General features: G+C 54.8%; 2 protein-coding genes and 2 non-coding genes across 4 annotated transcripts; 2 read left to right on the forward strand and 2 right to left on the reverse strand.

Annotated features, from left to right (window-relative positions):
* Window positions 1-340: 340 nt before the first annotated feature.
* Window positions 341-2155, forward strand: TGME49_311170 (hypothetical protein). The gene is made up of 6 exons (XM_018782659.1): window positions 341-443; window positions 496-574; window positions 644-760; window positions 828-869; window positions 926-1010; window positions 1067-2155. Exons 1-6 carry the CDS (start codon window positions 375-377, stop codon window positions 1236-1238), a joined length of 564 nt encoding a protein of 187 aa, XP_018635534.1. The 5' UTR covers window positions 341-374; the 3' UTR covers window positions 1239-2155.
* TGME49_311180 (hypothetical protein) lies at window positions 1617-12724 on the forward strand. The gene is made up of 5 exons (XM_018782660.1): window positions 1617-5254; window positions 5827-6385; window positions 6855-6989; window positions 7748-8513; window positions 9226-12724. Exons 1-5 carry the CDS (start codon window positions 2349-2351, stop codon window positions 11085-11087), a joined length of 6228 nt encoding a protein of 2075 aa, XP_018635533.1. The 5' UTR covers window positions 1617-2348; the 3' UTR covers window positions 11088-12724.
* A 36-nt stretch (window positions 12725-12760) lies between these two features.
* On the reverse strand, window positions 12761-12833 carry TGME49_311190. Its single transcript has one exon. It is a non-coding gene; the product is annotated as a tRNA-Glu (tRNA).
* Window positions 12834-13537: 704 nt separating this feature from the next.
* TGME49_311200 lies at window positions 13538-13610 on the reverse strand. The gene has a single exon. It is a non-coding gene; the product is annotated as a tRNA-Glu (tRNA).
* Window positions 13611-13625: the final 15 nt, after the last annotated feature.

The raw sequence follows: 13625 nt of genomic DNA on the forward strand, positions 1-13625 counted from the left end.
GTGAACGACATAAGCACAACTGTCGTTCCCCATGAATGAGCACGCAGAAACTCAAACACAACTTTTTCAAGGGCTGACATATCTTTTTGTGAACAGCCACGAACACGTTAAGCACGTTGCCATCTGACTCCTAACTATGCAGCTAACGCGGTGATATTTGTGAGCGCCACATCACTACCGCACCAAAATGGATACGGTGTGATGAACCAAGTTTCAAAAAAGTGGTGATGAAGGACCACAAGGCATGGCGGTACACAGGTTTACACACGAAGTGTCTGTACACTCGCAACGCGAGCTTGCGTGTTAGTGAGCCTCTCTCAGATGTATGTTCCGGATGGTTGTCTTTACAACACTTTCCGTCTGAACAGCGAAACATGAAGTTTATTTGCCTGGTGGCAGTTGGCGTTTTGCCTACCCTGAGGACAGCGGCGCAGCGGGCTCCGGTAAGTCCCTGCCCTTGCATCATTACGCTCTGTGGCTACATAAAATTCACAGAATGGCCCCGTCCCGTACAAATTTCCAGAACGACGGGGAGCACTCGCTCCTCCTCCGCCTCGCTCGCTATCGCTTCAAGGTACATGCAAACGCTACCCGACTTGCTTGAGACTTACGCCGAACATTCTGCGTGCACTTTCGTGTGAAGCAGCAACTCCGTCACAGCCGGCACCTCTGACGGTTTTCCCCAGGACCGGTCACGCGCTACCAACTTATTTCCCACATGACGACTACGAACGAGCGAAACGTGAACTAACGGAAAAAGGTAGAGACTCTCAGTGATCTAAACTACGATCTTGTTGGAATGCCAGGTGTTGTTCGTTGCACCGCAGAAATGAAAACAGAGAAGACTCCCCCTCCATGCCAACCGACTGGTAAGCGATATTCTGAATATGGATGGACGCCGATGCGCCATGTTAGTTTAGGGCAGCTATGCACGGGCAGCCAGTGGCAGGGTTGAACCAGAGAAGCATCGAAAGCAGCACAGTCATCCATTCTGAAACTGGACCGTATGGGTGAGACCGATTGTTTTCCCTTTCAAAGGGGTACCTGAGAATCTCCCGCGATTCAGCTATGTGACCGACGCCCCACCTGCGCGGACGAAGACAGTCAGCCTCATTCCCCCGCCACCGATATTCCCAAAAAAAGAGGCTCCTCCACCGCTCCCAAATGTCCGAACGCTTGGCGAAGTGATGGGAGGATTCCTAGAAAAAGCCGCAACCGTGCTTCCTCCTCACCACTGAGTACTTTACATTTTCAGCCTTGCGTGCTCTACATTTCTAAGCAGATACTGAAACCGTGTACGGCTTGACCGACATAGATTCGATCTCTTTGGGCGGCCGTAGTACTGCACGACTATGTTTATCCTCAGCAAAAACACCACCAGAACTGAAGCAGGAGTATAGGATGACAACGCGAAGACGATAGAGTGGATCCCCGCCTGCGTTCCGCTGGCTGTCTCCACGTTTATTCGCTGCTGCCTCTGGCCACTTCAGTTTCATGAGGTCCATTTCCTGCACCGTCTGACACAGCAGCAGAGCGCAGTCTCTTTTCCTCTTATCGCCTGAATCAGATCACTGACAACGTTGTAAGACAATATGCACCGTAGCCAGGCGCATGCTGCTGTTCAGTGACAAACTGGCAATGATGGATGATAACAGTGTGGCTGCAAGGCAACAATGCCGTCTACGGCTTCTCTCGCCGTACCCTTCACAGAACATTTCCTTCGAAGACGCTAAACATGCCGAAGATTTCCAGCAAGAACGCAACGTTCTCCGTTCACATCTGTGTCCAACGGCCTTCTATGGAAGTCTCTCTTCACCGTCCGTGCATCGCTGCGCCGCATGCAACTCGGCGCGGAATTGGCAACGTGTGCATGTCCCTTGGGATGGAATATCTCCCAGGCAGTTGCGCAAATGCTCGGTGCACACGAGATGAGAAACGAGCTAATTTTAATGACTATTTTCGTTCCGTTTTCTCAGGGATACTTGAATAATGTGCGCGAACTCCTCACAGGCTTCTCTTTCACACTGCGAGGAGGTCGGCGCTCGTAGCGGTTTCCCAACCCGTAGAGTCTCGGACTGATCGTGCAAAATCGCTTGTTGAATTATTTTATTTAGCGGAACGTAGTGTGCGCATTTCGGTTGTTGGAGCGTGGCTCTTTAGTGTTGTCCCGCCGTGTGTCTGTACCCGTTTCCGATGCGTGTTACGTCGGCAGCAAGGCTTTCTGCCGCGGACCCTCCGTGAAAAGGGTCTCCGGGTCTGTCGGAGTCTCGAGCTTCCGCATCTCTCGTTGTCCTGCTAGCTCAGTTTTTCAAAAATCCTGAATGCTGGCTTAGCTCCTGTGTGACCCGATGAGTCTGTGTGCGTGTCCAGTCTCGGGGCGTCCACACCCCTCTACGTTGCTCAGGCAGTTTGCTGATCCTCGAGGCCGTGCACTGTCCTGTTTCGCCGTCGCCGAAACGCAGGGTCTCATCGCAGTGTGCACCGAACCTTATGACCGACAAACTCAGCGATTGCTCAGCAAAGCGTACTGGCGGACTCCGGCAGAGTCTACCCCGAGCTGCTGCCTTCCAGGAGACATCTCTGGAGGGTTTCCCGTGAGCGGCGGCGGCACCGAGCAGCTGGTACCAGTCGAGAATGGAACTCCACCAGCCTCTTTGTTGGGTGTGTCTGGCAAGCGGGGCACTTTTAAGCTGTCCGCCCTGACCGGGATTCCGGCGAAACAGCCGGGAAAACCGCTTAATGCCACGCAAGGAATTCCCGACCCGGCCTCGCGAGTCGACTGCCAGCCTGCGTTGGCGAGTCACGGTCGAGACGCTGTCTCCGGAGAAGAAAAAACTCTTGCAGAGATCCTAGAAGTGCAGCGCCAGCACAATAGATGCTTCGACGACCCTGATCGGTGTGGTCGTTGCATCATTTTCCTCGACAGCCGCTCGCTGCTTCCGTTGAGAGAAGTTGTGATTGGCGACATGCCTGACAGCTGCGTGAACAATTTGATTTGTTGCTGCTGTTGCGGGGGTTGCGATGCGGGCCTGTGTCGCCTCTGCTGCTCGCCGCTCTACTCGGAAACTTCACGGAGAAACTCTATTTCTGCGACCAGTCAGGAGGCGCCAGAGTATTGTAGTGTGAACTGCCCGGAAACTGATCAGGCGAATTTCCCCGGCCCACATCATCGTTCGCGTAGAAATCTCTCGACTTTTCCGGGAGCTTCGCAGGAAGTTGATCGCGACCAGTCGCCTTCCGCGCCGCCGCTGCGAAGGAGTGAAGCCGCCTGCACCCCTCAGGATAAATCCGCAGCGGAGACTCGGGAAACCCCTCTGTTTTTCGGTCGAGGTGACGGGCCAGACTTTTTTCATTGCACCTCCCTCTCTTTCGCATGCAAAGATCAACTCGTTTGCGCCGTGTCCCCTTTCGCCGGCGTCAAAGTCCTCCAACTCGGCGAACTGCCTGTGTTTGCCCAAGACTGTCGCGTCGATGGCTCGACGGCGTGTGGAGATCCCGGGTGTACATACACTCGGTCCGCAGCTCAGGCTCCCGAGAACGGGGGCGCTTTTCCAGCGCTCGTGTCCTTCGACATCGAGGGTCGGTTCCCTCGCCTTCTCGCCCACCTCGAGTTCGTCCCGAGTTTCGCTTCAGTGCCTGCATGCCTCGAAGAATTCCACCTGCTCGACGCGGGCGTCTTAGAGACCAGGGAGCAGCAAGAAGCTCTGATCAGTCGGCTGTGGACCCTCGACAGCTGGCCGGGTCCTTCGTGCTGTGGCTCCGCAGGCGCCGGAGAGCGCCTCGAGCACAGTACGACTTCTGAGGTTTCCTCGCGCTTTCTCGGGCCCTGTATGTTTCTCGACTTTCTAGTCCACTTTCGCGGCCAAGCACCAGTGCGTCTGGTTGTGGATGTGACTCGAAGAAATCGCGTGCTTCGCTGCGTGAGTCTCTTGCCCCGCAACCTGCTTCTTCTCTGTTGCGTGCCTTCACGTGAAGAGCCTGCCTCGCTCGCGACCCCTCTCGAGGCCCAGGAGAGCGGCGAGGGAGAAAGCAACAGAAGCGGAAACGTAGCGCTCCGCGGCGAGAGCCTGTCTTCCCTCTCGCTGGATCCAAGCGCGCATGCGTGCGTACCGGCGTCTCCGCACTGCGCAGAAACCTCGTCGCCCCGGGACTCGGGGGTCGCTTCCCTGCCAGCGGTGTCCTGCCTCTCTGGTTCCCCGTCCCTGCCGTCTGCTTCTGCATGCTCGCCTACTGCTTCTCCGGCTTCCTCGCCTTCTGCTTCAGCCTCGCTGCAGGTCTTCCCTTGTCCCTTGCCGCTGAAGAAGAGGCGCAGCGTACCTCACAAAGGGGGACAGGTTTCCGAAGCGAACGAAGGTGAGCTCGCGGCCACTCCTGCGCATGCAGTCTTTCCTTGTGCAGGTTCGTTTCTGCCGGCGAAGAAGGCAGGAGAGGCCAGAGGCGAGCGGCGCGTGCATTCGGGCTTCGCTCCATCGCCTTCCTCTGTCAAAAGCAGCGGCTCGCAGCCTGCAACCGCGACGCATGCAGTCACTGCCCGAGACTTCGAAGAGGGAACCTGGAAAGTGAAGGAAGGCGTGCGCTTCCCTCTCACCGTCTTCAAAAAGAAAGAAGACTTCCGTCTTAGACTGACTGCCGGCATCCATGTTACAGAACATGCCCCTGTCAGAGATGCCACAAACTCTGGAACCCATGCCCCCAATTTTTCATCTACTGCTTCCTCATTTCCCTTCGCTTCACCGTCTGGTGTCGGGAGCTCTGGAGGACAAGAAACCGACGAGGGGACGGCCGCGAGGGGAACGGATTACAGCACAACGGCTGCATTTGTTCCAGAGAAATCGTTCAGTCACTTGGAGGCGGACTTTCCCGTGCATGCATTTCAGCAGCTGCTCCTTTCTCAAAAACACACCGGGAAGGCGAAGGTGGGGGAAACAACGGGAGATAAAAAGGTGAGCCTCCTCCCGCTCGCTCGCTCCCCAGACGGTGTACCTACACTGGCCGATGTCGAGCCAGGTGTATGCGCACCTGGGAGGGCGGAGCATCTAAGGGGGCCCCGCCAGGCTGTCGTCTCCTGCTCGCCGCACGTCGCGGGAGAAGGCGGCGCTGCGAGCGATGACAGCTCTGAAGAGGCGTCTTGTGAAGACGAGTCTGGGGACGAGAGAGAGGGCGAAGGCCATCCGGAGGAAGAGTGGCTTGTCGCTCTCGCGCTCCCTAACGCTCTCGTCGTCGTCGTCGATCTGCACCACAGAGTCGTGGCGAGGTGAGACGTCAGTCGTCAAGAGAACGAGAACTGGGAGAAGTAAAGCAGCCAGGACACAAGACTTCGAGTCATGCAAAGAAGCGCGCGAGATGGCGGGAGAACGGGGAGCAGAACACGGAACCTGTGACTGTGGTTTACAGTATTTCAGTAAAAGTGTCTTAAGTGCAAAATATAATGCTCTTTACTCTATAGCAATACTGGAGGATATCCCGAGTGATGCGATTTAGCTCATCCTCCTGTGAACTCAGCAGGTCTGAGACCTCCGCGCGCGTGCAGAAACGTAACAGATAGGCAGTGAGTGGACGTGTACAACTCGGTGTGGGTCTGGCGGTGGAAGACACACAGTAATCGGGAGACAGAAAAGACATCAGAAGGCGTCGGTTGTTCCCCTTTCTCGTTCTTGCGAAGGAACAGCTCGTTGCCTTATTTTCTGCCTTCGTCGCGTCGTCCGTTATCGTCCAAGTGGACATTCCTCCATGTTTACTTCCGGTTTCGTTTTCTTCTCTTCCCGTGCACCGCGCCGTTTCCGCTCTGCTCTGGGTATTGCCCTGCTTTGCTTCTCTGCGTCTCAGGCACAAATTCGGTCTGTCGAAGTCGGCGCCCTTCGACCGCCTGACGTCCCAACGGGAAGGCCGCTTTCTTCTGGCGTGGAAGGAGCGGTTTTGTTCTGTGTTGGAACTCATCGACGAGTTGGAGGGGTCGCCGCTGAACCGCCACGGAGATGGCTCTAGACATGGAAGGTCGTCCTTCTTCTCCTCGCCTTTCTACGCGCCCTCCGGGAGTCTCTGGAGAAGGTTCTGGAAACAGAGACCGCCCAAGTCTCCTCCCGCCGCCCTCAGTCCCACGGCTGCGGTCTCCGCGCTTTCCAAGGAGACGATGAACGAGCAGATAAGCACCCTTCTTCCAGACACTCTTGCTTCAGACACTCTTGGCAGAGGCTCTGCGGGCTTCTCCTCCACTCATTCCGTGTCGCCTGCGGTGCGCCCACCGCTCCGGCTGCGACTGCATCTGGAGCTTCCAGTCGGGGCGCGGTTCGGCCACAGCGGAAGCAAAGTGGAGAGATTTGTCACTTTTGCTTTTTCGCAAGATCCCTTTCTGAGCTGGCTAGTCGTCGTGTCGCGGCGCGGCGTGGTGAGGAGCTCTGTAGTTTTCTCGCGGTGGGTTCGCGGGTGTTTTGGACGGAAAAACGAGCTCTGCGGCGAGGCGCGAGACGGGGTTCTGGCGACCGTACCGTGGAAGATGTGTGCCGCACGTTGGAAGGGCAGAGGGGGTTTCAAAAAAGCAAACAGGTCGTTCTGTATGTTCAAAGAACCGTCAGTGTCCTTGCAGCATTTCGAGTGATGCAGTGTGGTTGCTGCTTGCCAGCTCCGAGTTCTCCTGTGTTAGCAGAGCACAGCTACGATGATCCTTCAGAGTGTCGAAAAGATCCCCTGACGAACTGGTCGGCCGCCGGGCTTCTCCTCAGTGTCGGTACACCTCACCGGGCGCGTGCCGGAGGGCCCTCGCGGCTCGGCTGTCTAGACACCCCACCGCGCCAGCGAATCTCGCTATGTGTGCATTTCGACTTCTCGGTGTTGGGGTGCTGTGCTGAATTCTTCAGAACGAACATCTGATGTACCTCATCGATCTCCAGGCTCAAGAACAGCGAGGCGGCTGTCTCGGTCCTGAACTTTTCCTCGACACAGCGATGCTTCCCGTCCCTTCCCAGGCAAGTTCCGTTTGTTTCTCTAGGCTTGTGGACCTCTCCGCTTGCCGTGCATGCGTTTCTTGCAGCCAACTGTCTCGGAGGCTCTAACGCCTTAGGAACACGCGTGTGATCCGCACCACGACAGTCTCCACTGGCGCAAGGAAACTACCGTGGCTGGCCCGACAGTTCATTGCCGGCGTGAAGCACTTACAGATTCTAGGAAGATCACGGGGTTGACTCTCTCACATCACTGTCAGATTCAGGAGAGAAAACCATGGTTTTCATCGTTTTCGGAGGCTTCCACGGCTCGTGCCTTGTGCTTCCGGTGCTGTCGAGAAAGCCCGCTGTTCCACCTGTTGCTTCTTCGCAGGAAGGCAAGCTGCTCCTTCCTTTGGAAGGCGAACGTTTTGTGACCTTGGTGCCAATGTCTCGTGTGTTTCTCCGTGCTCGCAAAGCTGTCTCGAGGGTCGTTCCAGTGCGGTTGAACAGCCTCGCCCATGGCGCCTTTTGACTCGCTTGCAGGCTCCCACACACACGGGTCTCCCGCCCTTCGTTTCTGCTTAAACTTTGCTTCGAGTCCATCCGTGCCTTCGTCTTGCTTCGTTTCTGCGCTCTGTCCCTTTCTTCCACTTCCAACTTCTGTTTCTTTCCCTCGCATCGTCCACTTTCGCTTCTTCTCTATGTATCTCCTCGTTCCTCATTCCATCTCTGTCCTTTTCAGCGTTGCACGCTTCTCTGTGAACCCTATCACCCTATCTTCTCGCCTCCTTTCTTCTGATTGTTCCCCTCTTCTGCGTTTTTCTCAGATGGAATGGCTGCCGTTGACGGCCTCGGATCTCTTGGTATTGCCGAGTCACCGTCGCTTCCTCGCCGTGTTGACAGACTCTAGTGCCCCGCATCAGGAGGAGGCATTTGTTGCGCCGTACGTACACTTCAGTCGGCTGTCGAGCAACCGCGAGCATCTCTGTCGCGTGATGGACTTCGACCGCGGCAGCACAGACGGCAGTTGCTCTGGAAACTCTGAGGAAAGCTCTGAGGAAAGGTCTGAGGAAGGAGGAAGTGACGATGAAAGCGAGGCGGCGTTCGCCTTCTCGCCCTTCGCTCTGCCCTCTGGGTGGAGGCGGCGGAGACTGGGCGACCGAATGGGGAGGCAAGGAAAACTTACTTTTTCCGCTTCGGGAGGAAACGAAGAGACGCACGAGTCCTCGGCGATGAGAGGCCAAGTTTACTTAGCCGAGACACACAGTAAAGCAAGCAGAAAAAAGGCGTACCGGCGACTGCGGGAGAGACAGCGGAGATGCCTAGAAGCCGCAGGCCTCGACCCCCGACTGCACGCAAACCTGGAAGAAAAATTGTTCTACCAACCTCTCGAGGTGCTCCGGAACCTCCAACAAGCTCCAGCCAACTGCTGGGCCACTCCCGAAGACATCGAACGCTGGAAGGAAGAAGAAAGAGAAGAAGAGACAGAAGGAGGGAGAGAACGGCAGAAAGAAGGAGACGAAAGAAAAGAACGCGGAGGAGGTGAAAGTGCGGCGGACGTGGAGCTGAGGGACACAGAATTCCTTCGCGCTGGTAGGAGGCGATGGTTTGGTGTCTTTTTCATCTGTGGAGATATCTGCTCCACATGCCTCTTGTTTGAGGGTCGCCTGTTCGTGTAGACTAGAGTCTCTTCTCGTGGAGCAAGTGCGAGCCAGAAGCGCCTGCTTGAAGCCTGCTGCAGTGCGAAGAAAGCTGGATGTTCTGCAGCTGTCGCGTGGAATGTCGGTGTTGCTCTGTCGTTACATACCTACCAAAAAGCAGTACAATTTAGAGCAAGTGCAGAGGCTTTTGCCTACGAGGCATCATTCATAGACGCAGATGCCTCCGAGGCGGCAGACGGGACTCCGGAGGACGCCAGCGAAGATATGAGTGCAAATTTTCGCGAAGTCCATATGCTTGAGCACAGAGGCAGTCTCATCGGCAGGATAACCGGTTTCGAAAGCTGAACGGGGACTTTGTGGTCGATTTCCATGACGGCATTTCGCCACAGAAAGAAGACGAAAGGAGAAAAAGGGACTTCATAGCTTGGACTAAACCACGGGAGACGCATGCATAGAGTCTTCATCTCGCTTTCTTTTTTTCTTCCCAGGTAGACAGTCCTGCCACTCTGGTTTCGTTCTCTGTCGCGGGTTCTCCTCCCTCCTCTGCGGACCCCGTGTTCACAGTGAAAAGGCAGGAACCAATTGCGTTTATCCCCGTATAATCCTGACGCATGCGCATCGCGTTCCGTGTCTGCTGCATGCAGGGCCGACGCACGAGCCACCACCAGCTTCTTCCTGTCGCTCTGAGGCCTGTTCCTTCTCTCGCTTTTGTGCGAGGTTCGGAGGCTATGAGACATCGACTTGTGCAAATCGCAAGAAGATTCTCGGTCACCTGTACGCTTCGTACCGCCGGAACGCTGGACCTCCGCGGTCTCTGTCCTCTCAATCGAACAACTTGAGTGTTCACTCTGTGTCGACAGCGGAGGCAGCAAACGCAGCAGCCACCGTGGCGTTTCGACAAGCGATGCTTCTGTTCAACAACGACCACTGCCAGCCGGTGTACTGGCTAGCTGGGCGCTTCGGGCCTTCTGGGTCCGATACTACGACATCTGTTGAGTCTGTGGCGCGAGCTGTGGAGTCTTACCACAAGCGAGGCGAGATCTGCCACCGGTCTTCTCCGCAGCGGCTGCCTTCTTCACGAGCGTCCCTCTGTGACTTCCAGGGAGAGAGGGAAGAGCCGGTCGCTTCGAAGGAACGCGGTCCTTTGCTTCCCTTCGGTTCCAGGCCGCTCGTCGGAGGACTGAGGAATTGCTTGAGCGTCGGAGACGCCATTGGGGCCTGGCACATGGTCAACGTTTCCCTGCAGTCCGCCGCGGCGGGGCAGGGGGAAGAACTACGACAACTGTGGAGGAGAAAGGAGAGAGGAGCGGGGAAGACAAGGAGATCTACAGGCGGGGGCGATGAGACAGAGCGGGAGACAGAGAGAGAGCGCAAAGGCCAGGAGACAGCCGCTGGCTCTCAGTGGCTTTATGCACCGACGCTAGAGGTGGAGGGAGGAAGCCTGGGAGCGAGTCGGGGCATCTGCTACTCCGTCACGACTTCGAAGAAGAGTGAAACGGAAGAGATGCCGAGACACGTGGATCGTGAGAGGACGAGCGCAAGTTACCTGGAGGCAGAAAAGGAGAACGGAAGCTGGGAGTTACGTTCGGAGGCAAAGGGCTTGAAAGGTTTAGTGGGGGAGGCCGGCGCACCCGTGAAAAAGTCAAAAATGACTTATGCGATGAAATTCCCTCGCGTAGCAGGCCGCCTAGCTCACGCTCTTGAGAAACTCGACAGAGAGAACAGGGAGACAGCTGTGGAGCACAGGACGAAGAGACAGGGATTACCGGATGTTTCCTTGTCACCGCGTGTCTGCTCACCGGATGTAACGGGTGAAAGTGCCACTGCAGCTCGCTGTGTTTACAGTGCACGATCTGCGTTGAGTGATGAGGAAAAGGTGACAGGGGAAGTTGAAAGCCACAGAAAGGGAGAATCCTCGGTATCTGATAAATCGGCGTCGGAAGGACTCGCAGCGAGTGAAACGAGAGACCCCAGAGAGGCAAGACAACGCGATTTGAAATGCGAACGAGACACGCTTTGGGGGAAAGAGGAGAAGGGTAGAGTCGCCAGTTTGACAGAGAGGGTCGGTGAAAACGATCTCGCTCAACACACAATGAGAGGTGGCCTCGCGGACCGGGGGAAAATAGAACTCGATAACTGCGCTGCCGAAGACGACCAAAAAGCGTTGATGAAAAGGCTGCTGTTGATACGAAACTCGGTTTCGTTTGATGCCTTCGCTCCTCCTCTCAGACATCGACGGCGGGAGCTGCCTTCGAATGTCACTGCGGCGGACCTGCACGGTTCTGGGGGGGCGACGGGGGAAACGGAGCTTTTCAGCGAGCATGAAAAGCCTGGAAATGAAGCGGAATGCGGCGACGGAGGCGGCATCCCCGAGAGAGAATTGCGGAAAAAAGAGCTAACCCAGGAAGACGTCGCGAAGGAACGCTTGAGAGGAGCAGAACCTGCACTCCTGGGCGGGAAAAAGTATCCAAACATCTGGAGAATTGCGATTTTTTCGCCTGAGTGAGGTGCAGGGACACTCGAGCCTGCCATCGAACGAGGCAGAGCAGGAACATTTGAACTTTTTATTGTACGAGTTTTTGCGCGGCTCAAGAAGTGTACCCGCACAGATCTTCACATTCGACAGCAAAACCAGTGGACACACATCTTGTACGGAACCTGGAAATCGGCAGGCAATTGCGGCTGCGAGTCGCGTGGCAAGAAACTGCGACGTTTCACAGGCGACGAATCGTGACAACAGAACAGGGTGGTGGAATCTCCAGGAAGCGGCTTGGAGTCATACTCACTATTTCACGTACTACAGTGTGTCTATTTAGTCTTCATTTCAGTCATACGAGCGTGAACACACAATATCACCGAATATAAGGGTAGAAGAGCTAATCAGTGTTTGCTAGTAAAAAAATTCCATGAGGTTCGCCTTCATACAGTTGGAGGGCGATGAGCTTTCTACTGCATATAGAGGCTGTAGTAGACTGACTGCGGATTGACCATTGAAGCAGCAACCTGATTAAGGTCAGCTTGCAGAAGACGGACAAATGTCGCATTCACTCCTGAGTGGAAATAGATTCAGATGACAGGGAAGGCATTTCAACGACACAAACGCAAGGTATTCTTGCTTCTAGAAAGCTCCGGAGGAACATTCGATCGCTTGTCGTCGGATTCAATGCCACGGCATCCTTCTGAGAGCAGCGGATGATTGGCACCCGAGTGCTGGGCAAGAACTGCTCAAAATGACTTTTTTCCGTGTGGGCATTTCAGTCAGCGTTGCGGACGCGTTGTCCGCTGCCAAACAGCTTTCCAGACACTCTTTGCAGCACGTTCGATTCAGTTGTCCGGAGACCTTCTTTAAAGTACTTTCACTGAGTAAAAGTCTTTGCTCGCAGCAAACGGAAACTGATCTTTGGCTTCGATGGTTGCCATGGCGGTGAAGCCTGAAAGGATGATGCTGTCAATTGAGATGTCCCCTTGTCGATGCAAAAAGTGAGACAGACCTAGGTCGACAGGCCCGAGTCTGGATGGTGCCGTAGCGTGTTCCCCGTCTGGCATATGTTAGCATATGCTAGCATTAAACAGTTTCCTGTGTAAAGCTTGAATGTAAAATCTTCAACACGCCTTTTACCTACGACAATACAAACGTGGCAAACCACCAGGCCAACCCGTAAAAACACATCCACCGGCATGTAGTGCACGGTAATTCTTTTTGAGGATTGGATTCATGGTGACACCTCCACGTACAGTTGCCACACTACTACCGGGTTTTTCACTGTACTTCATAGTCCGGACGTCGATCCGCACCGGACCTACGAATCATAATGAGGGCAAAAGCTGAACTCACGCTGCTACCGTCCAGTGACAACTGTCCCGAAACCTACTGGACGCAAGAAGTGAATTCAAAACTCCGTACGGTGGACTCCTCGGGAGACGCACGTGTTCATGGCCAGACTTCCGTATTCGTGAGACTGGGAACACAAGAATCCAACAACTAACTAGAAACAAAACAGTGGATACCGGAGTGTCACCATTGTGTCTGACACCACGGCCCGTTGGGGTATGGTCAACGCTAACAGAAGAGTTCAGAAACTCCACAGACCTCAAGAGCCACTACACTTCAATGTGCTTTATAAACCAGTGGAGCTGAAAAACTGTAAAAAGCCTTTTTGAAAACGATCCCAATAATAATTCCGCCGCCGGGACTTGAACCCGGGTCGCGCGGGTGAGAGCCGCGTATCCTAACCACCTAGACTACAGCGGATGTTTTCTGATTGGTGGATTACCACCAGAGAGGCACGAACACGCACCTAACAAACACAGCTGCGCCTGGTACACAAGTCACTCAATAATCTGCAAGAGCCTTTTGAAGAAAAAGTATCCGTGTTTCATATAATGTAGAAATTGAACCCGGGTCACGCGGGTGAGAGCCGCGTATCCTAACTACCTATACTACAGCGGATGGATTGACCCATCCACTTTTCCTCAAACGATTTACGTTCTCATCCAGTTTATCCATATTTTCCACAGTGACCAATTCTGAAATCGCTTGCGTTTTCTCTCAAGTTCCATTTCCTCCACAGCAGCTCCATTATCGGACAAAAGTGGTCCAGGAGCCACCGAAGCATCGATAGCCCTGCAGCAACAGAAAGGACGGAAAACAATGATGTGATCCCATCTCTGGATGCTGTACACGGTTCCGCGCACAGAAATCGCCATATTCGCAATGCCTATGGCCAAACATTCGGTTCGGGAATACATGAGGCACACGAATCCACTGGCGGCTTGCGTACCGAATATGGGACACACAGGGGGCACCTGCAGCCATGACAGACTGAGGATCACCAACCGGTGAGGCCCATACAAGTATTCCTGAGATGCGAAGAGAGAATGGAGCTGATCCGCATTGGACTTGACATAATGCAAAAATGATAGTGAGGGGAACGCAACAACGGAAACAAACGTATATTCCGCCGCCGGGACTTGAACCCGGGTCGCGCGGGTGAGAGCCGCGTATCCTAACCACCTAGACTACAGCGGATATCGACTCTCAGGC

The sequence above is a fragment of the Toxoplasma gondii genome, chromosome XI (assembly GCF_000006565.2).
Source record: "Toxoplasma gondii ME49 chromosome XI, whole genome shotgun sequence".
In the NCBI taxonomy this organism is placed as follows: Eukaryota; Apicomplexa; class Conoidasida; order Eucoccidiorida; family Sarcocystidae; genus Toxoplasma; species Toxoplasma gondii.